This window comes from Drosophila persimilis, unplaced genomic scaffold (genome assembly GCF_003286085.1).
Source record: "Drosophila persimilis strain 14011-0111.01,24,50 unplaced genomic scaffold, DperRS2 tig00000002-arrow-pilon, whole genome shotgun sequence".
NCBI lineage: Eukaryota > Metazoa > Arthropoda > Insecta > Diptera > Drosophilidae > Drosophila > Drosophila persimilis.
Genome location: NW_020825289.1, coordinates 4,906,514 through 4,929,726, shown reverse-complemented (window position 1 = coordinate 4,929,726; position 23,213 = coordinate 4,906,514). Strand labels below are relative to the sequence as shown.

Here is a 23,213-nt window from a genome sequence, read left to right as displayed (position 1 = left end):
GTTCTGAACGTGAACAGACACGCACAGTTTCTTGAACAAGTCCTAGAGTGGCACTAAAAAGTGTTGGAGAGACAGAGATAGGGCTGAAGAGCTGGAAGAGCAGATAGAGAGGAGAAAAACTCCCCACAAAAGTACAAAAGTGCAGTTTGTTTGCATAGGAGAGGGAAAGAAGAAGAAGAAGACGAAGAAGAAGAAGAAGGCAAACCTTTGGCACTACTATAAAATTAAGATTAAAAGCTGCAGCTGTAAATGAGTCTCAAGCCGCCGACAATCCCGGCTCCAGCTCTCGCTCTCCATCACTTTCCCACTTTCCCACTTTCCTGCTTGCATTTGTCCAAGGTGAGAGAGGAGCAGCAGCGGCAGGAGCGCAGCTGCGTGCCACACGACAGACAGAGATAGGGATAGATAGAGACCAGGCGGATAGATATGCATGGCGGTGAGGGAGACAAACAAATGGCGATGGGGGCCCCCCTTTTTGCTGCTCATTTTGGGATATACCCTTTTTAGAGGGTATTACGATTTGACAGGACACATACAGATGCGACAGTATTTCGATTGTATTTCTTAGGAAAACTGTTCAATTTGGTTCGGCAAGGGTATGGAAATCTTCGGCCCTCATACTCTTTGGGCCCTGTCCTGTCTCATTGTCCCTTAGATTAGCTGGAGGATCCCTTTGTGACTGTGCGAGGAAATTACAAATCTTCCCTTCCCTCCAGACACACACAGCACAGAAGAGCACAGCCAGAGCAGAGGACGAATTGAAACAAAGCGCTCTGCACTTTTAATTTTCTACGATGGACAACAAAATATGAAAGCCCAACAAAAGGAGCAACAAATGGGGGCAACAACAATGAGAACAAAAAAGACAGGGGGTGGGGGGGGGGGGAGATGTGACCTTTTCCTAAATATGACGGAAAATCCCAGCCCGAATCCCAACTAAAACAAAAGCGAATTGAGGCCAAAAAAAAATGTTAAAGGTCATCCATGGACCGAGATAGAAACTAATCATTGTGTTTAGTTTAGGTTTACTTTGAATCCAACTTAAAATCAAGTTTGATAACCTTTCAAACAATCTTTCCCTCCAGCATTATCATCTGTACTTCCATCCGTAGTTTCGTATGGCTCCAGAAATGTTTTACCATCGTCTTATTGGAGATATTTTGTTAAAATGAAATTTTGGCCGTGAAGAGATCAAATCACCTTTGGTATCTCTCCTCATAGATGGCTCCATCAATATAGAGTGCTTATAAAGATTGTAATCTTGTAATACCCCTAAGAGCCTTAGTTCGCCCTCAAAACCAATTGTGAAAACTCCCAGAAAGGTAATGAAAGCATTCCCATAGCCAACAAAATAAAAAAATTTTATTCGAGCGAGGAGAAAGACAATATATATACAGAGAATATATGTACATATATGTACGAATGAAAAACTGCGGGCGCCTGCACAACAACAAAAAAAAAGAGAAGAGTTTTCCAATTTTTCCACGTCGAGGATACGCCACTCTCCTTTGAAAAAATAGGCTATGCGGTGGGTAAGGGAAATACAAATATTCTTTTTCCCTTTTTAGATTTTCCCATGTAGAGAAAAATGATTAACAAAGATTGATGAAAAGCGAAGAGAGCGGCCACGGGGCGGTTGGCCTCTATATATTTTTTTTCCCCCCTCGGATTTGGTGGTGACTTTTTTATTTTTGACTTTTGTATCGCGGGGTTGTGACCGGAGCTCTCCAGAAAAATATACTATGTTGCCCAAAAAAGGGTGTTGTGTCATTTGCAGCAGGGTCTATAAAAAATAGTTTGGGAAGGGCCCCGCCCGGCATTTCTGAAAACCATTTTCCAAAGCTTTATTGGAACGCAAAAATATATACATATGTACCTTTAATCTTAAGGAAATACTATTACCCAGGTTTTCCACCCACCTAATATTGGTTTTCCAGGCGAGCCCACTAACTTTTCCCTCAAAATGGGAATGGATATTCCGCCGGGAACGTATCACATATTGAATTGCATAAATGATGATTTTTCTTTATTTTTTGTTTTTTTGCATATTGGATATATCAATGTTGTCAATCATTTGTCAATTTGGCACTCCATCAATTACAGATTGTTTTGTTGTTGTTGTTGTTGTTTTTTTGTTTGTTTTGTATCTGTATTTCTCTCTGCGAGGCATTCCTTGCTGGTTTTTTAAAATGCAATTTCAGGTCATGTAGTAGATCTCTGATATAAATTTCAGGCACGACACACACACACACACACACACACATATGTGGGTGGGTAAATACACATATTAATGGGAGAGCATGAAAATTGAAATTGTAATTCTTTCGACCCGACGACTATCGGCTGTCAGCAGGGGAGTGGGCACGGCGGCATGTATCCATAAATTCAGATCCAGATTCAGATTCGGATCCAGAGCGTATGTGAGAGGGGGGAGAGGTGCTTTAATTAAATTGAAAAATTGTTCGCCAGGGCGCGAATTACACAAATCATCGTCATCATCATCATCATCATCGGAGGGGTCGGTCTCTGCCAGTGGCAGGCGAAAATGAATGGCAGCGTTTTTATTGTTTTATTGCTTTTCCTCTTTCCATTCCCCCCCCCCACCCCCCGGTTGTATTTATTGCTTTATTATTTTTCACAATTACCAAATTTAATTGAAAATTCTGATAAAATATAGCGATTTTTTTGCTGCTTTCTCTCAGAGGATCCTATTTTTTATGGAGCCAAAAGGCACGTTTCATAAATATAACCAGCTTGATTGATGGCGCAACGCGGAGTAGAATTGATTTTTGATTGAAGGTGTTGATGAAAGAGATTTAAGGGGAAACGGAAATTGATTCCAGTTTGGTTTATTTTTTTTTTTGGGAGAGGGAAGATTCCTCTGTTCTGCGGATAAATTTCCGTTGAAAAATATGGAAAATTCCCCATCGTCGACGCCATTTGGCTCCTAACTTCTTTTGAGACCAAGCAAAAACTAAACTGAATTTTCTAGTTTTCTAGTAAGTGAGACACAAAATGAAAAACTTTTGCTAATCATTCAACCCAAAGAATCTCTGCAGGAGAAAAAGGGGCCCGAAACAGTCTGCGCTAAAAGTTTGCACATTAAAATTGGCGCTAAAACTAACAAACTTTGTCAGCGCGAGTAAAGAGCAACAAAAATCCCTCTTCATCTTTCTCGAGCCCTCGCCTTTCTCCACTTCTCCCACATAACGCGCTCGAAAACTTCTCGAAATTAACTAAAGGGGAAACATAACCTAGTAGGTGGTAGGTCGGGGCAGAGGCGGAGTGGGAGTGGTAGCTATGGGGTGTAAGAATATTTGTTGATTTATGGGGCAAAACATTTTAATTAGTTTAAATTTCGTTTAGGCCTTGTCCTTCCTGCGTTTCAAAAATATTTGCATAGAAATTTAATTAAAATAACGATATCATATCTATGTAGGATGAGATTTGGATAGGTCCAGCTATATGCACTGTAGTATTCTGTAGGATTCTAGCCCACTTCGAATTCAATTTCCAGACCCATGTCTCGTTTTCATTCCTCAGACGGTTTCCCCCATTCTATTGTGGCATGCCTCATATTTCATACCGTTCCAGAGCGTGCGTGTCTCAATGATAAGCATCTCTCTCTCTCTCTCTCTCTCTCTCTCTCTGTCTCGACAATGCCATAAATTAGAGAACAAAATAGCGCTGCATCAACGGTTATTGCAGACATGTTTCGACATGAGTTTTGTGGAATGGGGATATTGATGACTGTGTTTTGGCAGGACTGTGATTAGCCAAAGAGAGCGATAGAGAGAGATAGAAAGAGGCTGAGAGAGACGGAAAGCGATGGTGAGGGATACAGTGGATAGTGGAAAGGAAGTAGTTACACACTCCGAATGGACCCCCGCCAAAGAAACCAAACAATAGGCATCTAGTGGGAGGGTCTTGGAGAGCTAGAAACGAGAAGTGGAAGTAATTTGCAAAAACGGGAAAAGCTCTCTGCTTATAATAACAGACGCAGCGGCGACGGCAGAAAACAACACCAGCAGCAGCAGCAGCAGCAGCAGCAGTAGCGGCGACGACAGCAAAAGCCTGGCGCAAAACAAAGGAAGCGGAAAAAATTACAGCACAAAAAGCAACAACAGAAACCATCATCAACAGCGACAGCAGCGGCAGCAGCGCAGCCACACCGAGTGCATAAAGGTAGACAAATATGCAAAGCAACAAAAAAAGAAAGAGAGAGCGAGCGAATGGTTTCTAGATAGCTGCAAATTGGTGCACAGTACCGACTACTGTACTCCCTGTAGCGTTCGCTCAACATAACAGAACATAGCAAAGCGGCACGAAAAAGGCCTTACCAGATACAGCAGATGGCGTGATGCTACCAGTACACAGCAAACGAATATCTATTTTTAGAGTATTATATAATTTTAAGTTGTTTCAAACTTCACTATATTCAAGCGGCTACAATCTGTCTGCTAGTCGAGCATACAATCGGAGAAGAGGGCAAGAACAAGCAAGCTCTACAGCATACAATTACAGCACGGGCGGCTCCCTTCCTCTCCCACCGCATCAATGGGCCACTGCACACATGCAGGGGACAAAGTGCACTTCAAACAAAATGTCGCCCACATGGAAGCGTGCGATTTGCCGCAATTGCGTATCATTAATTTGCGTTTTGCCTGCCTGAACCGCTCGGCCACCCCCTCACACCGGACTGCTTATACTGCTGCTGGCTGTCGTCATACGTTTAAATTACTTTGTAAAATGTTTCATGGATGCAATGCTAGGGAGCATAGAGAGTAGAGAGTGCAGAGATGACAAATGGTCAACGGTTTATGCGTGGGCAAAGCATTCTGTGAAGCATTGCCAACTTGTTTTACTCCATGAACTGCACCAATACATACATATGTATGTATATAAAGTACGAGAACAGAACTTTATAAACAAAAACTCAAAGCGCGCATAAACCAAAGAAAATTGCTAACACAGATCCTAAGCAGGGCAGAAGGATGGGCTTGGCTTTGCGGTTTCATTGTTACACGACTATAACATTTACAACATACGCTGAGCACTCCCCCAGCCCCTCACAGCTTTCCTCACTTTTCTCACAAAGCTCACTAATGCAAAGTCCCGTTTAAATTCCCTCTCAATATTCCAATCTGCTTAGGGCAGGCCAGCCACAACACCAAGCGGCAGCAACACTTCAACGTCGAGGTCTGACCGACCATATACGGGGATTGAACGAGAAAAGTTGTTGCTGTTTCTGTTACTACAGAATTGTATTATTGTGTGTGTGTGAGAGAGAGAGAGAGCTTTCAGCATATGCTGAATTGTGTACGTTTGAGGACTTATTGTAGTTTGTTGAAGCTCATTGAAGAGCGGAGGATAAAGTTGAAGGAGAGGGAAAACGAATTGAAACTACACTATAATGGAGTGCAACTTTTCTAAATTGAAACAGCCCGAAACTGCATGCAATTTTGGGATTATCATTATTATTAAGATAGAAAGTTTGGCTGCTGTTTCTTGCTTCAAAATATACATAATTATTTGTACATATCTGTAATTGCAAACTTTTTGATATGCTTTTATAAGCCCCGCTGCACAATTCATTTCCATTGAAGGCAAAAAATGTTTTGACCTCAACTGTGCAAGCCACTTACTCAATCCCCTGCCCCATTCCATCCCACGCTTAAGTGGGGGGTAAATGGCAATTATAAAATGTATTTCCATTACGAGAATGAACCAAATAATTATGCCAAAAGTATGCAACGAGCGGAAAAGCGTTGAAAGAGGGGGAACGAGTAGAGGGAGGGAGAGAGGAAAGGTCCACTTGAGATGCTCGTTGAGCTTGTAGCTCTCTTGGTACAACTATTCCATGCTCATTGCTAATTAAAACTAAATTGAGTGGCACACACACGGATACACACACCCACAGTCAACTTATTACTCTACTGAATTTGTATTTATATATGTATGTACGCGTGTGTGTGTGTGTGTGTGTGTATGTGTTTGTAAGCCGCAGTTTTGTGGGTGGGTTCTCTGGCTGTGGCCTAGTGCTAGTGGATTCGTGTTTGTCATTAATGTAAGCCAAACATATCAAATGTACATATTTACACACTTGATCATAATAATAGGTACACACATCTACGTAAACTTTAACATAACAAAAAGCAGTTGTGTTCAATATTTGAAACTTAAAATTAGTTCTCAATTATACCAATAGTATTTGTTTTCAATAAAATAAACTTTATTATATTATAGGATAATGTTATAAAAGAAAAGAGAGCAATTTGTACTTCAGAGTCAATGTCAGGCTGCTCAAAATAATAGGTACACTTCAAGTTTTGTTATGAAAAAAGTTTTTTAACTGATTATTATTATTTTTTTGTTGCCTAAATGGGGTTTATAGTTAATATCCGATGTATCCACCTTGATTTTTTGTCACCTTTATAATTATTTTTGGCGTACTTGTAATAAGCGTCTGGCAGGTGTCTCATACCTCAATTTTTGGACACCCTCGCATAATTTTTGATTATTTGAAAATGAAAACTTAGCTAATTTTGTTTCGTAAATCTCCCAACAAGTTTTCGATTGGATCTAAGTCGGAAAATTTAGGAAGCCACTTTAAAACGTCTATTGTTTGGTCCTCAAAAAAGTTGGTCAAAAGCTTAGATGTGTGCCTTGGGTCGTTATATTACTTAAATCCCCAATGGAAACTCATGTTTTCTTCAGCATAAGGTAGCATAACTGTCTGCAATCTGGGTTTGTATTGCTCAGCGTCCATTCTGTTCGTTGTCAGGAAAAATGGACCCACGCCGTACCAGGATGAGCAGCCCCATGTCTTTAGCTGGCACCTCCATGTTTGAGAAATTTTTTTTTTGAAACATGGATCAAAATTCTTTCGTTTAGGCCTTCCTACCTTGCTTTCACATTCATTCCCTAATAAATTTATTTTAGTTTCGTCGCTTTATAAAAGGCTTCTCCACTTTTTCTCTCCGGCGCATCCTGCGCAGTCTTTATGATCTTTAGCAAAAGTTTGCCCCATGGCTAGATTTTTTTGACGCGTAAGTGGGACCTTTCTTTCTATTCTCCTTGGAAGGCTGGCTTGTTGCAGCCGTCTACGGATCGTTGGAGCACTAACTTCTAGTGCAATTTCTGATGCAATAGCCTTTGACGACTTAAATGGGTCCTTATTTCTCAAAGAAAAGTATGCAGTGGTCAAGTGTTATGGTTGTTTTCTGTGGCTTTCCGCGAGTTTCCTGTCTAGGTTTTAATTTTTAAAGCATTGTAACAAAATTATGAGACCTTTTCATTAATATGGCAATGGCCCAAAGAGATTGGCCTTCTTTTTCCAGACTAAGAGCCAATTGGGCTGTACAATAAGACTTTCGGCCTATTCTTGTAAGAAAAAAATAATTATTTGTTTATATTTAGACTGTTGTTAAATGAAATGGATGTTTAATTGCCAAAAAGTCAAGAATTTCCAAATTATTCACTTGATATTCAAAATTTACTGACACTGTACCTATTATTTTGATCAGCCATAATGTGATGTCAACTCGCAATTTCGCTTAAAGCTCTGTTATTCGGCGGTTTCCCTGTTTCATTTTTTTGCCACGGAACTGCAATACATTGACAAATAAAACATACCAAACAAAATTTTGTTTTTAACACTTAAAGTACGATAAAACTAATTATTAATGAAAAGCTTCAAGGTGTACCTATTATTATGATCAAGTGTGTACATACATATGTATGTATGTAGTATATGTGCATATTTACTGTGTGTGAATGATTTAAATTTATAACAAACAATTTTTCTCTAGCTGCACAGACAGTGGTAGAGGAAAGAGGAGAGTACGTGCATGCGTAAGCTCATTAAAAGCTAAAACGGAGACGGACAAACACCCACAATACTACACTGGAGAAAAACATATAAACAAGTGAACTGTATATAATTAATTTTAATTGAATTGCATCTCTAAATACAGTCTTAAGTTGCCATGGCAATCAAACCATTGTCACAAAGGACCTCGTTGTAGGATATAGACATTTATCTCAGTACTCAGCTTCCGCTCATTTTCCTTCTCTACGATATGGAGACGCACGCTCATAATGAACTTTTAATTGCCATTTAACCATTTCCATGCTTTCAATTGAAATGTTTTGCTGAAAGGCAGCAGTGAGCGAAATGAATGATGGAATTATGGGCTGCAATAATGAACCAAATGGATCAGTGTGTGTGTGAATACAGATACAACATCACATTGTAAACATGAAAGAGTAACAAACGAACTGAAAGTAATTCTTTAAAAGGAATCTGTAAAGTCCTTTGCTTCCACAAAGTATTCTCGAGTCCAACTCTTAATTTCTGGTTACAAAATCAAGGCAGAATTGTGGAATACGCTGCTGGCCGTCCCCCGTCCAGCCCATGACCATATTGGGCACTTCGTCTAGACTAGGGACTTCTGCTGGAGTCTTTGTTCAGCGAACCGAACCGGTCCTAGGTCCCCGTCTCGGTCGTGCGTCATGCCAAACCAGACGGACCATAAATGTATCTCGTACTATAACTACTCGTACAATAAAGACAGCAGCACACAGCAGCAGCAGCAGCAGCAGCAGTCGAGCCATGCATTGAGCAACAACAACAATAAATTGTACAATAAATCAATGGCAACAAAAAAGAGACATGCATAAAAGTCCGTCCATAACGGAAAAGAACGGAACAGATGAAGCGCATTGCTCCCGGCCTCAATGGGCGAAAAGAATTTCCCGTGAGCAGCAGAGTAGGGATAGTATGAAAACTAAAAGATCATTTTCCATATAATAATCAATTATTCTTAAATCATATGAAGAATGATATTTAATCCTATCATTTGGGATTACGGGATACCTTTTCCCACAATTTAAGCCTAAATCCTGCAAATCTTGAAGTGTATTAAAGCATCGCAGCTTTGCTTCTTCTTTGTACGCCAGTCCACCTGCCCCCCATCTTGCTTGCCTTTTGCCTTTCTACTCCACACACACACACAAAAGCCGACCGGCTTGGGCCTGTGGTGGTTTTACCCTTGCAAAGTGTATTCTGATTTAAACCAGATGTTTGCATTACGGACTATATAATATATAATTATTTCCCTATTCACGTAGTATACACTGTTTATTGGAACCGCTAAGATATTATAAATTTAGCTGCAGTGGGAACCACGGATACTGCGGCTTCCGAGGCTGGCCTTCCTCTCTTGTCCAGTTTGTTTTGGGCTCTGTTCCGTTTGCTTTTGCTTTTGCTTTTGCGTTTGCCTTTGCCTTTGTACTGCTTGTGTGTTGTTTGGCCCTGCCGAAGGCAAATTGTTTCATTTCTCTGCCTCTTACTCTCCCACTTCTTCCTTTTTTTCCTTTTCTTTTGGCTTCAGTTTATAGTTTGGGTTTGAGGGCTGGGGCCAGAGCCGGAGCCGGAGCCGGGGTCGGGGCGGGGGCCGCTAGGCCTTAAGCAGGTGTGACTTATGTGTTGGTATGGGTCTCTGTTTGAGTTAAAGTCTCCCCTCTCTATGTACTATACAACATAGTATGGTCTTGTGTATTAGTGCGTGTGTTGTGTGTGTGCTTGTTTGTGTATTTGTGTATTTGTGCAACCCACCTCACAAACTTGTTTGTTGTTGTAGTTGTTGTTACTTAATCGTCTGTGGACAGGTTATCGTTTGCTCTTGAACTTGAGGCGAGCGCCATAGCAGAGCAGAGGAGGTGAGGGCAAACAGAAGTCAAACAAACAAGCAAAACTGAATGGGGACTGGGACGGTACAGGAGATGGACAGCAAAATAAAAATAAACGAGGTGGAACGTTGTGAGTTGTTGCTGCGACCGCAACTCTACATTTACACCCGATACATAGTCAGTATGGATACATTAAACGACAAGTTTTGAAATATACTCGTCTCGGTCCAATATCTTAGGAGTGTGGATACCAAATTTGGTTGCTCTAGATTTTATAGTCTCTGAGATCTAGGCGCTATGATACGTGTGTGTTAGAGAGAGACAGGGCGAGAAAAAATTAAATTTTTTTCTTCATTCTGGCTATAATAATGATACGATCCTATTCAGATTCTGCAGTCTAAAAGAAATATACTTGTAACAGTGACATATCACAGAAGTCTGGATACAAAATGTCGTTGCTCTAGCTCTTAAAGTCTTTGTGCACTAGGCCCTGATAGGGACGGACAGACGGACTTACGGACTTACGGACAGACAGACATGGGTCAATCGACTCGGCTATTGATGCTGATCAAGAATATATATACTTTATGGGGTCGGAAACGCTTTCTTCTGGACGTTACACACATCCACTTTTACCACAAATCTAATATACCCCTATACTCATATTGAGGATCGGGTATAAAATCAAATTGTATAAGGTGACGAGGAACTTTTTGCATTAGCGTGATAGTAGATCTATGCCCTCTACTTGCTGCCCTCATTTCGTGATAGATTGTAAGAGCCGTGCCCCTGCAAGGAATATCTTAGTTGCACTGCTTTCCACACACCATGGACTGCTTACTGCTTACCGTTTCACAATTAAGGCTACCTTTTCTCACTTCTTTCTCTCCCTTTCTCCCTCTCTCTCTTCACAATCGACCTCCCTTTGGCCATTTAACGCGGACAGCAATTATTAAAACAGAGCCATTGGCGACATGATAAACGATTTCCGGAATATTTCCGCCTGCACAGGACGGTAGGGCTAAGGGGAGAGTTATGGGGTTGCGTTGGGCCAGCCTTCTGTTGACATTCCCTTCCCCCTCACTGCTGTTCCTGCCTGGCCGCGGGCGTGTAACGTTTACAGCGACACACTTCACTCCAAGGTATATTAATACAAGGTTGGTCTACTTGCACAAAGATAGCGGTAGACACATTCCACTTCGCGTCAGCCGACCTCATACATTTTTTGCACAGGCAGTGCACAAATTGCGAAACTGTTAAAAAGAGGCTGCGCAAGTATAACGGTCTTGTTTACACACTCCTTCTGTGGGTGGATGGGTGCCATGGTGTCGGGGAGAAGAGAAAGGCGAAGGCAGAAAACAGTTGAAGCGAAACGCAACCAAAGGCAAGGGTAAAGGCCGATCAAAAATGCAAATTCCTGGCGACGAGTGTTGAGGGAAAAATGTCTTGGAAAAACGTTTTGAAAGGGAATCAAAGAAAGTAATTTCGACTTGATTATCAATATGCAAATTTATTAATTAAACGATGCTTTTTTATAAATCTCAACAGCTCTACGAAATATAAAATAATTGAAAAATATATCATTGTGATTGTGACTTAGAATGGCCACCTTAACCCTTAGTCTTGACACCATCCCACATCATCTGATTATCTCTGCGTTAGTTGCCGCATCTCGAATCACAACATTTAATTATTATAAGTCTAATGACTTTATTTTCATGGCAATCTCCAGAAATTTCTCACTAATTATCGCCCAATTAAGATTAGCAATGTGATGCTGTAAAAACGGGATGAATATCTCACCCAAAGAAACAAAATTAGCTGATGATAAGAAACCTATATATAGAGAAATTTAAAAATTAATCTTAATCTTAATCTCAATAATTTCTTTCACTGTATGTTTGTATGTGTGTTTGTGGGCACTGTGTTTGCGGTAACTGTTGTCAGGCGGACATTTTGTTTGATTGATTTCTGTGTTTTATGGGCATTATCCCCGTTTAAACTGCGACAAAGTTGCGCCTCAAGTGAGGAAATGCTTACTTTAATTTAATTTTTTTTACGATTCTCCCCCTCTCATGGGCTGTCTCAACAAGCGAGGGGGACGGACTCTTGTATGGAGAGTTGGGACCCTCTCGGGTCATGGATCATGTGCATGCATAATACCAGGCGGGTGAGTGGCGCGCGCTCCGTCCGCTTCCTTAGAGTCAAGAAGACAGCTTACATAATTTATTGAATTTATTTGTTGCTGCTGTGCAAATATTCTAAGCCATTTTATGGCCATGAGTGGTTTATGATTTATGCGGATCCTGTTCCAATTAAGAGTTTTGATCTTTTTATATCCATGGGGAGGGTATATGCAAGATTGGAAGATTGAGGTTGAATGATCATCAGACAAAAAACATATCGATTGAAGCGTTGGAAAGTGGCCATTGGCTGGGATCATTTACCCCTTCATGTACCACACTCCTCGAAGCTTCTTCCATTTTCCGTGCAGCGCAAATATTTGTATCCTATTTTTTTGTTTGTTTTTTATCTGTTTTTGTTGCAAGTAAAGTACCACATTCCACGCAAATCCACAAAAATTGTTTTCCATTTTCTTTGTTTTTCTTGTTTTGTTTATTTGCGTGGTGTTTTTGTGGAAACAAGAAAAAACAAAGAGTTTGCATAACAAAGTAAATGCTCGAGGGACAAGATGAAGAGAGAGAGAGAAAAATTGGGAGAGACACACAGACAGAGAGACGCTGCTGTTATTTTTGGCATAGCCATGAGAATGTGTGAGTGTGAGAGAGAGGGCCAGGTTAATGCACCGCAGATTGAAAACAATTAAGATGAGAGCGAGGCGAGTCAGAGAATGAGAGATAAAGCACGTTCTTACCTTTCTCATCCGAGGGTTTCTTCGTGGAGGACTCCTGTTGCTGCTCCTGCAATTTACTGCTATCCACAACGACGGCGCAGCACAACAACAACAACACCCGCACATTCGCTGTCGCCGGCATCTTGCCGCACTGCTCTTCACGCTTCTCCCCGCTGCTGTTGCTATCGGTGCTGCTGTCTTTCCGCTTCTTTTACTATTTCTTTCTCCTTGTGCACCAACAACAAATACAGCAACAACTAACAGCTCGTGCAGCCGGGGATAGCACTTTTCGTTAACCTTTAATTCAGATTTTTATATAGCTTTGCATTTTTCTGGCAGTGTCGCACGTTTTTGTTTACTTCTTTCGCGCGGTGAAACACACACGCACAGGCTCACACACTCACAAACGCGGTAATGAGGGGGAAAGGACACTTCCTCAATTAACTAGATATGTATTTTTACGGCAACAACACCCACATTTATTTACCTATCACACCTCTGCACAGGCTTTTATTAGAATTATGATTATTTCACATAGTTTGGCGTCGAAATCTTTCATTAATTTTCACAACAATGCGCGACGTCACCGCGCTCGTCCAAATTTTTTTTTACTGCTAACGATGGGAAAAACTTTTAAACATACAGATGAAAACACGAACTTAGCCCGCTTAAGCCCCCTTTATTTAAACAGGATAACATCTTGAGTTAAACGCGGATAATAGTACTCATAATAATAATAATTACTATTTTAATTACCATCTTCATCTTTGCATAACAATTATCACGATATCTTTCAACTGAACTGCGTTAAAAATTTTCAAGATTCATAATGTTCGTGGTGTATTTTACACACACTGGTCGACAATGGGTTAATCGTCCATGATGAAATAAGGTTTGACCAAAAAAGGTCAAAACATAAAACGTAAGTAGTGTGAAATCAAAGACTATACAATACAATACTATACAATACAGTATTGTATAGTCTTTGGTGAAATGTAACGTAAGTGAGTATGGAATTTCACGACATTTCTTACGTTGCTTATATTTGAAGACCGTTATGGACATTTGTATACCCTATTTTTCTGGTCGTCCGTCTCGTGTGAGTAGAATGTTTTGAACATTTTGCTGATTTTAAAAAATCTTTGAGATCGTTAAGATATATAGAATCGTGTTGGAGGACCACTTCAAAGAAAGTTGGAAAAAAATAAATTATGCCAAAAACATAACAGCATCCCATAATTAATCATCTGATTGCTTGTTGTCCAGACCCCTGTCAATAGTCCCGTCCCTGTCAAACTTACCGTCGCTCGACTCTTTTGTTCGTCGCAAGAGAGGAGCGGGAGAGAGCAGCTGTTGTCAACTGCTATTGAAATTTATCAAAAATTTTATTTGAGATTTTAGAGGTGCTCAATATGTGGATCTCAAGTTCGGTAATTTATTCTACATTTACGTCTTAAGCGAGAGCGTAATTTTGAATGGGCTGTAGAAAGGGTAAGAACAACAGGAAAAAACAGCCAAAGCATATTGCAAGGTTCGTAAAAACCTCACCTCGCGTTTGAGGACAGCCTTGCAAGCCAAGGTATGTTAAGAAAAAGAGGTATGGTTTTGCCATTTCGAAAATTTCAGTTATTCCACCATTCATCTGGGATGTTCCTAAACCGCACGTTTCTGTGCGATATTTAGCCGATGGTTTTTAAGGGCAATGAATGGCAATAATCGCGCCTAGGTTAATTTCAAATCGTTTAAGACCATAAAATTACACCAGAAACATTAAATAATAAAAACATTAAATCTGTCTGTCCTTCTTGTCTGCATTAGTTATCCAACTTTTCCACCCCATTTTTCGTATCCCCAAATCTGCTCAGAGGGCTGGCGACATTTGTCAAGTAGTTTTGATTATTCAAAATTATAAAAAAAACTAATTTGGCAAAAAGTTTGAAAAACATAATAACAGAATACTCGTTAATCTAATATATACGTTAATATACAGCTCACGTTTTTTTTTTTTTGCAAGATGTTGCGTCAATTGAAGGTAAGGCGGAAGAAGTGCATTGCCGATTGCATAAGATTTTGCCTATTTTCTATTTTCGATTGCAGCTGACGTTGAATATTTCCCGATGGATTTTTATGCCCTGGCAGCGCCAAGCCTCAGCCTCCAGCAGCCAGGTGCCGCCCTTCCTGGCCCCCATTAGCGACGACGTGATTGTGGACTACGAGGATCCGGATTACTTGCCGCTGCCGGAGTACCCGGTGCGTCCCAACGAGCCCCTGGAGACACGCAAACAGCGGTGAGTGGGGGAGAACACTTCATACGATGAATGGAATGATTACCCACCCTTCTAAATTCGACCATCCACTTCATAGTTTGCTCTATCAATCGCGTAAGCGTGGAATGCTGGAGAACGATCTACTTCTGAGCACCTTTGCCGCCAAATACTTGAAGGACTTCAGTGCCGAACAGACGGCCATCTATGACCAGTTGATAAATGGGGTCAGCAACGACTGGGACATATACTACTGGGCCACCGAGGTGAAGCCCACGCCCGAGGAATACAACACGGAGATCATGAAGCTTCTCAAGGAGCACGTGAAGAACGCCGAGCGTGTCACTCGTTTTCGTCAGCCGGATCTGACTTAGTGAGGGGCATGTAATGGTCCTGCTCCTACACAGGACAGGGGAAAACATGGTCTTGGCAAGCTGACACGCGACTTGCCTTGTCCATGGTTTCCCCCCACCAGACCCCTCCAAACGAATCCAATCCTCTTAGCTGTAAGGACTATAAATTATTTATGCAGTCGATTAAAAAAACAATACTTTGAAGCTTAAGCAATAATCTCATGCTAGCACCTCTCGAAGACCTTGTAGAGCGTGGGCAGATTGGTGAGCTCATAGATCTGTTGCCGGAGACGAGCCGGGGGCACTAGGTACTTTTTCAGAGCTGGAAAGAGCACATGCTCCGTTTGCCATGGCAGGTGACACGACGATTCATCATCGTGCCAGTCCTGTTGAGCATAGAAACGCGCTGTCTCGCGGCAAAAGGACTCGAAGCACTTGGCCTCCTGCTCCCAGTCAACCTCGGTGGCCAGGCGCAACAAGTAGACGGGCAGATGTGTGGCACTTGGCTTGTGCCGGCCCACCAGGCTGGGCAGCGACTCGACCAATCCCTCCTCCGATATGCGTAGACCGAAATACTCCTTCATTATGGGGGCCTTTTGCTGGAGGATCTGGACGGCGCTGGCGGCCAGTTCGGTCTTGTCCCCATCCTCGGGCGTCCAGCCAGCCGCTTCGCTGTCCAGGGCAATCATTAACAGCTCGTGCAACGATAGCGGCGGCATTACACTGATTTCGGAGCAGTTCTGAAACTCGTACACCAATCTTTGGTAGAACAGCTCCTCGCTGAAGGCTCGGGTGTTGCACAGATAGAGGCGTGTCTCGTGCTGGAACAGGGCCCGACGCTCGTCCACACAGCCCACATACACCAGGTTTTTGAGGATGCTCCTCAGTTGAACGTTGCACTGTCGCTCCACGCTCCGTCGCATATCCAGGACGCTGCTCAGGCGAACCTCCCGCGCCTTGCGTGCTGCTATAAGGCGGAAGCTCTCCTCCTGTGAGCAACTCGTTTCGCTGGACTTCTCCTGGAAGGCGGCTGTATCGTTGCCGGAGGAGGTGGAGGACAGACCAGAGTCACTCTTTTTGATATCGGCCAGGAACTTGTCCATCTTTTGTTCACTGGAATCGGTGCGAATGAGTTGCTTGGGATAGATGCGCTGGCTCTTGTCCACCGGCTGCGTTTCGTCCAGATCTGAGGCTCCGGGCAACTTGAGCTGCTTGTAGAAGGTTCTGGTAGTATTGCTGCCCAAAAGTTGGATCTCCACCTGCTCCTTCAGGCGCTCGACGATCTCGTCCTGGTAGAGGAAATGCACCTCATGCTTGGTGGGGTGCACATTCACGTCTAGATTCTGGGGCGGCAGCTTTAGGCTCATGTACACAAAGGGATGATGGCCACGCGGCAAATAAGTGGCGTACACTGCATCCACGGCGCACTTGAGGGCTGAAAGGGAGGGAATCAGCTTTGAATATCCAGGAAATGGGAAAGATGCTACTCACCCGGCGACTCCACGAGACGCTGATTGATAAATAGCAGCATCTGGCTCCGCTTGGCCGAGTAGTTGACTTGAGTGAGCAGACACTCAACCTCGAACTTGAACACCTCATTCTTGTGACTGAAATGCAGTAACTCCTTGGAGATGCCGGCGCCATAGATGATTCTGATGTTCTCCGACCTCGAACTGGCGACAGGAGTCTTCAGCGAAGGCTGCGGCTCGCCCTGTTTGCGCAGGGTGAAGCCCACCTGAGGATTGTGTACTGCGTACTTGGCCAGAACATCGGAAAGCTTCTGGAACTCGTCACCCGGAGACTTGAGTGCCTGCCGTCGCTGCGACATGTTGTAGAACAAATCCTCGATGGTGATGATGGTGCCCTGGTTACCGGCACAGGGCTTCGGCTGACCCTGAAGCCGGCCATCGGCGTAGATGGCCTTGTAGCCGCACCGCTCCTGGGCCGTCTTGGTTTGGATCGTCAGGTGGGCCACATGACTGATGCTCGCCAGTGCCTCGCCGCGGAAGCCGAAAGTAGCTATTTGGGAGAGATCCTCGAATTTGGCCAGCTTGGATGTAGTGAAGCGTTCGCAGACTATTTCCAAGTCCTCTCTGCGTATCCCGGTGCCGTTGTCCTGGATCTGCAGCAGCGTCAGGCCGCCAGACTTCACGTGCACCTGGATGTGGCTCGATTTGGCGTCCAAACTATTCTCCAGCAGCTCCTTCAATGCGTTGGCCGGTCGCTGGATTATTTCGCCAGCGGCAATGCGATTCACCACCACCTCGTCAAGCTTTCGGATGACACCCGGCTCCAGATCCACTTGCATTATCCAGGTTCCAGATTAGATTCGTGATCAGTCTGCCGTTTACCTTGTTTTACTTAATTTTACCAGAACACAAACACACGCACGCTGCTTGAGTCGTATGCTGCTGTTCTCTCCTTTTCACTGCTTCGATCGGTTCCTCTTCTTCTCTGTCCGCTGTTGATCTGCTGCTGTTACTACTGCTGTTGCTGCTGCTGCTACTACTGCTGTTGCAGCTGCTGTTACTACTGCCGTTGCTGCTCATCAGCTGTTCCTCTGCTGCTGTTATTGCTTATTGCTGTTATTGCTGCTGCTGTTGCTTATCCCCGCTGCCCCCTCAATAGGCCAGCTGGCCCACTCCTTCTTACACTACACCTTTGCACGGAAATTCGCCATGAAAATTTTAAAAATTTGTATGAAAACAAGTAGGAATAGGGATGCAATCAACATATTTTATATACTGCCTTAATGAGAAGAATTTAAATCTCAATTTTCAAAACAATTTTATATTTCATTATTAACGCATTTAAACTTATAAACTTCATATAACACTTGGTTGATTTCGTACTTCTTAGCCTAGAACTATTTTGATTTGAGCGAACACAAGCGAATTTTCTAAATTCTTTGAGGATCAATGTGGTTTGTACTGCAAAGCGGAAATGGAATGGAATCTACAATCCAAACCACTTGGATTTGAGGCAGATTAATACTGAGATGCCCAGTATAATGGTTGTGTACTTGAAGTAGCGTCGCACCGTTGTGCGCTTTCGCACGGCGAGAATATCGTTATAGTCGATGTGGAGCGGATTCTTCGCAGGACTGAACGAACCAAGCTGCGAACGGAGGAAAGAGATTAGTTTAGTGCAGGAATCCCAGTTGCATACAGCTAGCGCTTACATATTTAACGGTCTTGGTTAAGTCGTCGACCGATTTGCGATATGCCATAATATTGGTCTTAAGGCTGGCCAATTGCATCGTCGAGGTTTTACCCAGCACCCCGGCATTTAGGTTCTTCTTGACAAAGTCCAGGGAAGCCTGGATGATGACCAACTGTTGCATATGGCTGGCGGTGATCATGAGAATATCATAGAAGCTGAAAGGCAAGAATCATTGCGTTCATTTCACAGTCAATGGGAAGGAATCTTTGTGTGGGCACCCACTTGTCCATTCCATCCATCTTCACTCGAGCTATTGACTTGTAGGACCAATGGTGGAGGTGAAAGCTGCAAGCGATGATGATGATACAGATTCAATTAAATTTTTCAGACATGCACTCACTCCAAGATGCCCTTCAGAATCTTGTTACGTTGCACAGGAAAGGGGATGCCCACTTTCTTGAGCGCTTGATCATCCATCACTAGGAATTCGGCCAGGGAAGTACGCGAAATGGCGAAATGGTGCAGCTGATCCTGCATATCGATGGATTGTAGGATGCTTTTCAGCTCCTGGAAGTACTCCGGGCACTCGGTCTTCAGAAAGATGCGTGGAATGTGGTCCCTTAGCGTGTGGTAGCACAGAAAGTGCAATGGCACCGAGTACGTTTCTTCAGTCCGTGGCAATAGTTCCAGCAGATCATAATAACCATAAGACTCGGCCGCCTGTGTGGGAGTGTAGCCCTTACCGTTGGGTATCATGGCATTTACGCCCGCTTCCACCAGAAGCTTGACAATATCCGCGCGGTTCTTCTCGATGGCATGAAAAAGCGCTGTGCAGCCAACGTGGTCCACAGCGTTCAAGCTGGCGTCTTTGACTATCAGGCGGACGACACTGGTGTAGCCGTTGCGACAGGCAAACATTAACGGAGTCATCCCGCATTTGTTGGACACATTGATGGCTGCCCCATGTTGGAGCAGCAGACGGACCAGCTTCTCTACCAAGTACGGATCGTTCTTCTCACAGTCGCAGGCCTCCATCAATGGCGTCTGAGTTTCCACCTGCTTGTTGGCGCTGGCCGACCGCTTCTCCAGCAAGTACGCGGCCAAATCGTAGTGACCCTCGCGGCAGGCGAACATCAACATCGTCCGTCCCCAGCGGATCGGGTCGTTCACGTTGAACCGCAGGGAATCAATTTCCTTGATCACGGCCTTTACGTCCCCCTCAAGTACGGCTTCGTAGAGCTTCCGATCCGGTTCCACAGTCGGCTGTGGCTTTGGACTTTTCTTAACCTGCACAAAACAAGACATTGAAACCCAAAAAATCCTCGTGGCCATAACATTCCAGGAAAATTACCTTATCCGAAAAGTAGAAGCCATCGTAGCAGCTGTCCGAGTCAGAATCGGAAGGTGGCGGGCCATACCCCATATTATTACTCATTATTTTGCTAAATTTTAGGGCGTTATTTATTATTATTTATATTATTTATAAAAAAGGCACAGGCTCAATTCGGTCACACTGACTGGCATCCTCTGGTCACACCACCAGCACTGCCAGAAACAGCTGGTTAACGTGACCAGAGCTGCAATTGTTTTTTGATGGTACTTTAGGACGCCGTTTGCAGGCCGTTGGCCAGAGGGGTGTCGTGGTGCCGAGGGGGTGCTGGTGCAGCCGAACAGCTGGTTTCAAAGGAAAATTCCTGTGCAGAGTGGACAACGCCGAGGGCGCGCATCCTGGAAGGAGTGGACAGCCGGACAGAGGTCGCCCCCCTCCCCTCGGACTCCATACGCCGGGAGCTCAGATTCGACCAGGAGACGAGACGCCTTTACTGGTTGGCGTCGGGACACCGGCATCTTCAGGATTCTGGCGTCTGGTGCGAAGGAAAGACGTGGGAAATGGGAGCTGTTCTCGCGTCGGTCCGATGCGGAGGCTCGTCTCATCGAGATCACCCGCTTGGATGGCAGCAGCCGGCGCGTGCTCTTGTGGAAGGGGGTGGAGAAGCCGCGTTCCCTGGTCCTCGAGACGCGTCGCGACTACATGTACATCTACAGAGTCGCCTCGGACTCCATACGCCGCGTCACGATGGACGAATCCGAGCTGCAAGCAATCATGGCCCGGAGCTTATATTCGACCAAGAGACGAGACGCCTCTACTGGATGGCAAGAAGCGTCGGACACTGGTTGGCAACTAGGACTACGTGTAATGGAGCGACTGGAGCACAGGAGACATTGATCCAGACTGGCCAGAGCCGCAGCCTCGCCAAGAACGTGCCCTGCATCCCCCACAGCTACGACAGACTGCCTGAATATGCCGCTGCCGCTGTCCGGCAAGAATATCCGTGCCCAAGTGAAGCTCTCTCGCCTATTCAGCTGTGTTCTAAAAAGTTTCCTCTTTTGTCTTCTTTGGCGAACTCGCAGAAGCCTCGCAACATTGACGTGCTTGCCATGAAGGCGAGGCGTCTGCTCCTCTCGACAGATGTCGGCAGCCATCAGGCCACCACTCAGGCCCGAGTCGATGGCAATGAGTCCGATAAGATCTACTATGCCCATGGCAAGCGAATCGATGTGATAGACCTTAAAGGAAAGAACAAGTAAGCAACCAATATGGGGACCCGACCCTCTGGATACATGTTTAATCTCCTGTTCCCTCTCTACAGGAAAACCCTTGTTTCCGGTGAACAACAATGCCGCCTTGGGGGGATTTGTGTACTGGCTGGATGACAAGACCGGAATGGAGCGGATCACTGTCAACGGAGAACGTCGTTCTGCGGAGCTGCAGCGTCTGTCGCAGTTCACCGACATCAGTGCCGTGTGGACATCGGGTGCGAAAGTGCTGCGCAATCACAATTGTCTTCACAGTCGCACAAAGTGTTCCCACATCTGCATAGCCAGCGGGGTGTGACACGCAGTACTCACGACGTCTGCTCGTGCCCCAAGCATCTGATGCTACTGGAGGACAAGGAGAACTACAGCGTGTGTCCGGCCAGATAATTTTAAGTGGCGGGAGTAGTGACATGAACAACGATTGTATATCCGTCTTCTGGCGCTGTGACGAAAGGATCGCCCGGCGGATCAGTTCAGCTGACAGCCGAGGGCAGCGACAAGGCTCTGGTCTGCGATGGTACCACCTGTGAAAACTGTCGCAATGTCCACGTTGAGGCCGACTGCTGCAAGCGGCCAGGAGAGTTTCAGTGTCCCATTAACAAGGTGAGTGGAAAGACACGATATCTGCCCAAATTCTTAAACTAACAATATCCTACTCACCATTTCTACAGCTTTGCATATCGGCCGCCCTGCTCTCCGATTGCTGGGACTCGAAGAGTTAAGGAATATATTAGTTTTGTGGTGGATAACTAATATACATACATTATTCATCTGCAACAAACTATTGTATCCAGACTCATGTGGTATCACCAATTCATGAGATTGTACCCTGGAATCATGTCTGACATCCTGTGAAAGGCAAGTGTGGTGCATCTCAAATGTGCTAGGACTGTGGTCTCTCTTCTCAAATATCCTGCATGTTCTTTCCTTGGCACGTGGCAAAACAAGTCTAACATGCCTGACGCCCAATCCCTCGAAACGTGCATTTTCCTGTGAACGAAGACCTTGCTGTATATACGTTCGGTTGTCCAGTTTAACGTGATAAGTCCCCTAAGACTTATTAAAGTCGATTTATCCTTGCACACGGTAGCGAGTCTCTTGTCGTCGGGATAGTAGTTTACGAGTGGATTCGACGCCAAGTGGATACGGGGGGCTCGTCTCTGGTAAGTGTCGACGAGACGCGTGTCCCTCCACACACCGCCGTAGGTGACAGTCCAATAGTTGCTCTTTCGCCTGCCCATGCTGTCCACAATCCCGCGTGCTAGTGGTATGGTTAGCTCCTTGGGCCGCGTCGTTGTTCGAGCGAAAAGATCTTCTATAGCTCGGAGTCGCCGTTGCTTACCGCTGGCCTCTCGCTGCTCACTGATCATCATCGGTGAATTTTTTCTCACTTTCGAAGAGAATTTGCTGCCAAGGCCCGTAGACAGTCCCATGTTCGAACCGGACCCCAATGCTTGTGCCTGTCTAGGGTTTATGATAGACTCGACTATCTTTGGATGCTCAGAATCAACGTGGGGCTCCTGCAGCGACGATTCGTTCGAGCTTCGAGGACCCTGCACACTGTGGATCGGCACTGCTAGTATGGCATGTCGTCGATGGATCATCTGGGATTGTTCGTGTTGTAGAGTGTTCATCAGAAATAAAAATAATAGCGACTTCAGTACTTACAACAAACAGGAGGCAAAAAGCGCACAGCACAGAGTACAAATTCATTTTCCACATTTTTCGCAGACTACAAATTTGTAATACTAAAAATTTTTTTTATTTTTTTTTTTCAAATTTCAAATAAAATTAAAAATACTTATAACACTTTGAGTCTACGCTCTCTACTATATTGTATGGTATGGAGCAACATAATTGCCAGGGCATGCTGTGGAAAAGAAAAGTTAACAAATGAGTTGATTTCTGATTTTGACAACCAGTCAAGTTTTTACACCCAGCACCCGAAGAGCTAAGAAATATATTAGTTTTGTGGTGGATAACTTATATACATTCTTGATCTGCATCAATATCCGAGTCGATATAGCTATGTCTGTCTATCCGTCCCGATGAACGCTTAGCTGATATCTCAAAGGCTATAATACCTAGAGCAACAAACTATTGTATCCAGACTCCTGTGGTATCACACTGCTACAAGTGTGTTTAAAATTTCGCCCTGTTGCATCCACAACCCGAAAACCCAGAATCATTGACCATATCTACCAGATTGCCGAATCTGGATCAGATCGGATCATTATAATAATTCTTGTCACACCTTAAACTCAATGTAAGAGATTGTTGTACAAGGAC

The 23,213-nt window shown here is 44.2% G+C and overlaps 5 protein-coding genes across 6 annotated transcripts in view; 2 read left to right on the top strand and 3 right to left on the bottom strand.

Moving 5' to 3' along the window:
* LOC6591082 (prolow-density lipoprotein receptor-related protein 1) overlaps positions 1–13,074 on the bottom strand; it is a 53,066-nt gene extending 39,992 nt beyond the window's left edge. For both annotated transcript variants that reach the window (XM_026986109.1, XM_026986110.1), the window contains exon 1: positions 12,569–13,074. In XM_026986109.1, the coding sequence (XP_026841910.1) occupies positions 12,569–12,689 (121 nt within the window). In that variant the 5' untranslated portion in view covers positions 12,690–13,074. The remainder of the gene's footprint in view (positions 1–12,568) is intronic.
* Positions 13,075–14,365: 1,291 nt separating this feature from the next.
* Positions 14,366–15,374, top strand: LOC6591079 (succinate dehydrogenase assembly factor 2-A, mitochondrial). Its single transcript, XM_002015663.2, has 3 exons — positions 14,366–14,579; positions 14,645–14,835; positions 14,912–15,374. Exons 1-3 carry the CDS (start codon positions 14,562–14,564, stop codon positions 15,183–15,185), a joined length of 483 nt encoding a protein of 160 aa, XP_002015699.1. The 5' UTR covers positions 14,366–14,561; the 3' UTR covers positions 15,186–15,374.
* Positions 15,312–17,583, bottom strand: LOC6591068 (DNA mismatch repair protein Mlh1). The gene is made up of 2 exons (XM_002015662.2): positions 16,656–17,583; positions 15,312–16,599 (listed from the first exon to the last, which is right to left on the bottom strand). Exons 1-2 carry the CDS (start codon positions 17,470–17,472, stop codon positions 15,389–15,391), a joined length of 2,028 nt encoding a protein of 675 aa, XP_002015698.1. The 5' UTR covers positions 17,473–17,583; the 3' UTR covers positions 15,312–15,388.
* A 351-nt stretch (positions 17,584–17,934) lies between these two features.
* LOC6591067 (ankyrin repeat, SAM and basic leucine zipper domain-containing protein 1) lies at positions 17,935–21,641 on the bottom strand. The gene is made up of 6 exons (XM_026985934.1): positions 21,585–21,641; positions 19,678–19,768; positions 18,727–19,613; positions 18,609–18,671; positions 18,346–18,541; positions 17,935–18,281 (listed from the first exon to the last, which is right to left on the bottom strand). Exons 2-6 carry the CDS (start codon positions 19,759–19,761, stop codon positions 18,120–18,122), a joined length of 1,392 nt encoding a protein of 463 aa, XP_026841735.1. The 5' UTR covers positions 19,762–19,768; positions 21,585–21,641; the 3' UTR covers positions 17,935–18,119.
* Positions 19,775–21,663, top strand: LOC6591065. The gene is made up of 3 exons (XM_026985935.1): positions 19,775–20,911; positions 20,978–21,527; positions 21,596–21,663. Exons 1-2 carry the CDS (start codon positions 20,217–20,219, stop codon positions 21,039–21,041), a joined length of 759 nt encoding a protein of 252 aa, XP_026841736.1. The 5' UTR covers positions 19,775–20,216; the 3' UTR covers positions 21,042–21,527; positions 21,596–21,663.
* Positions 21,664–23,213: the final 1,550 nt, after the last annotated feature.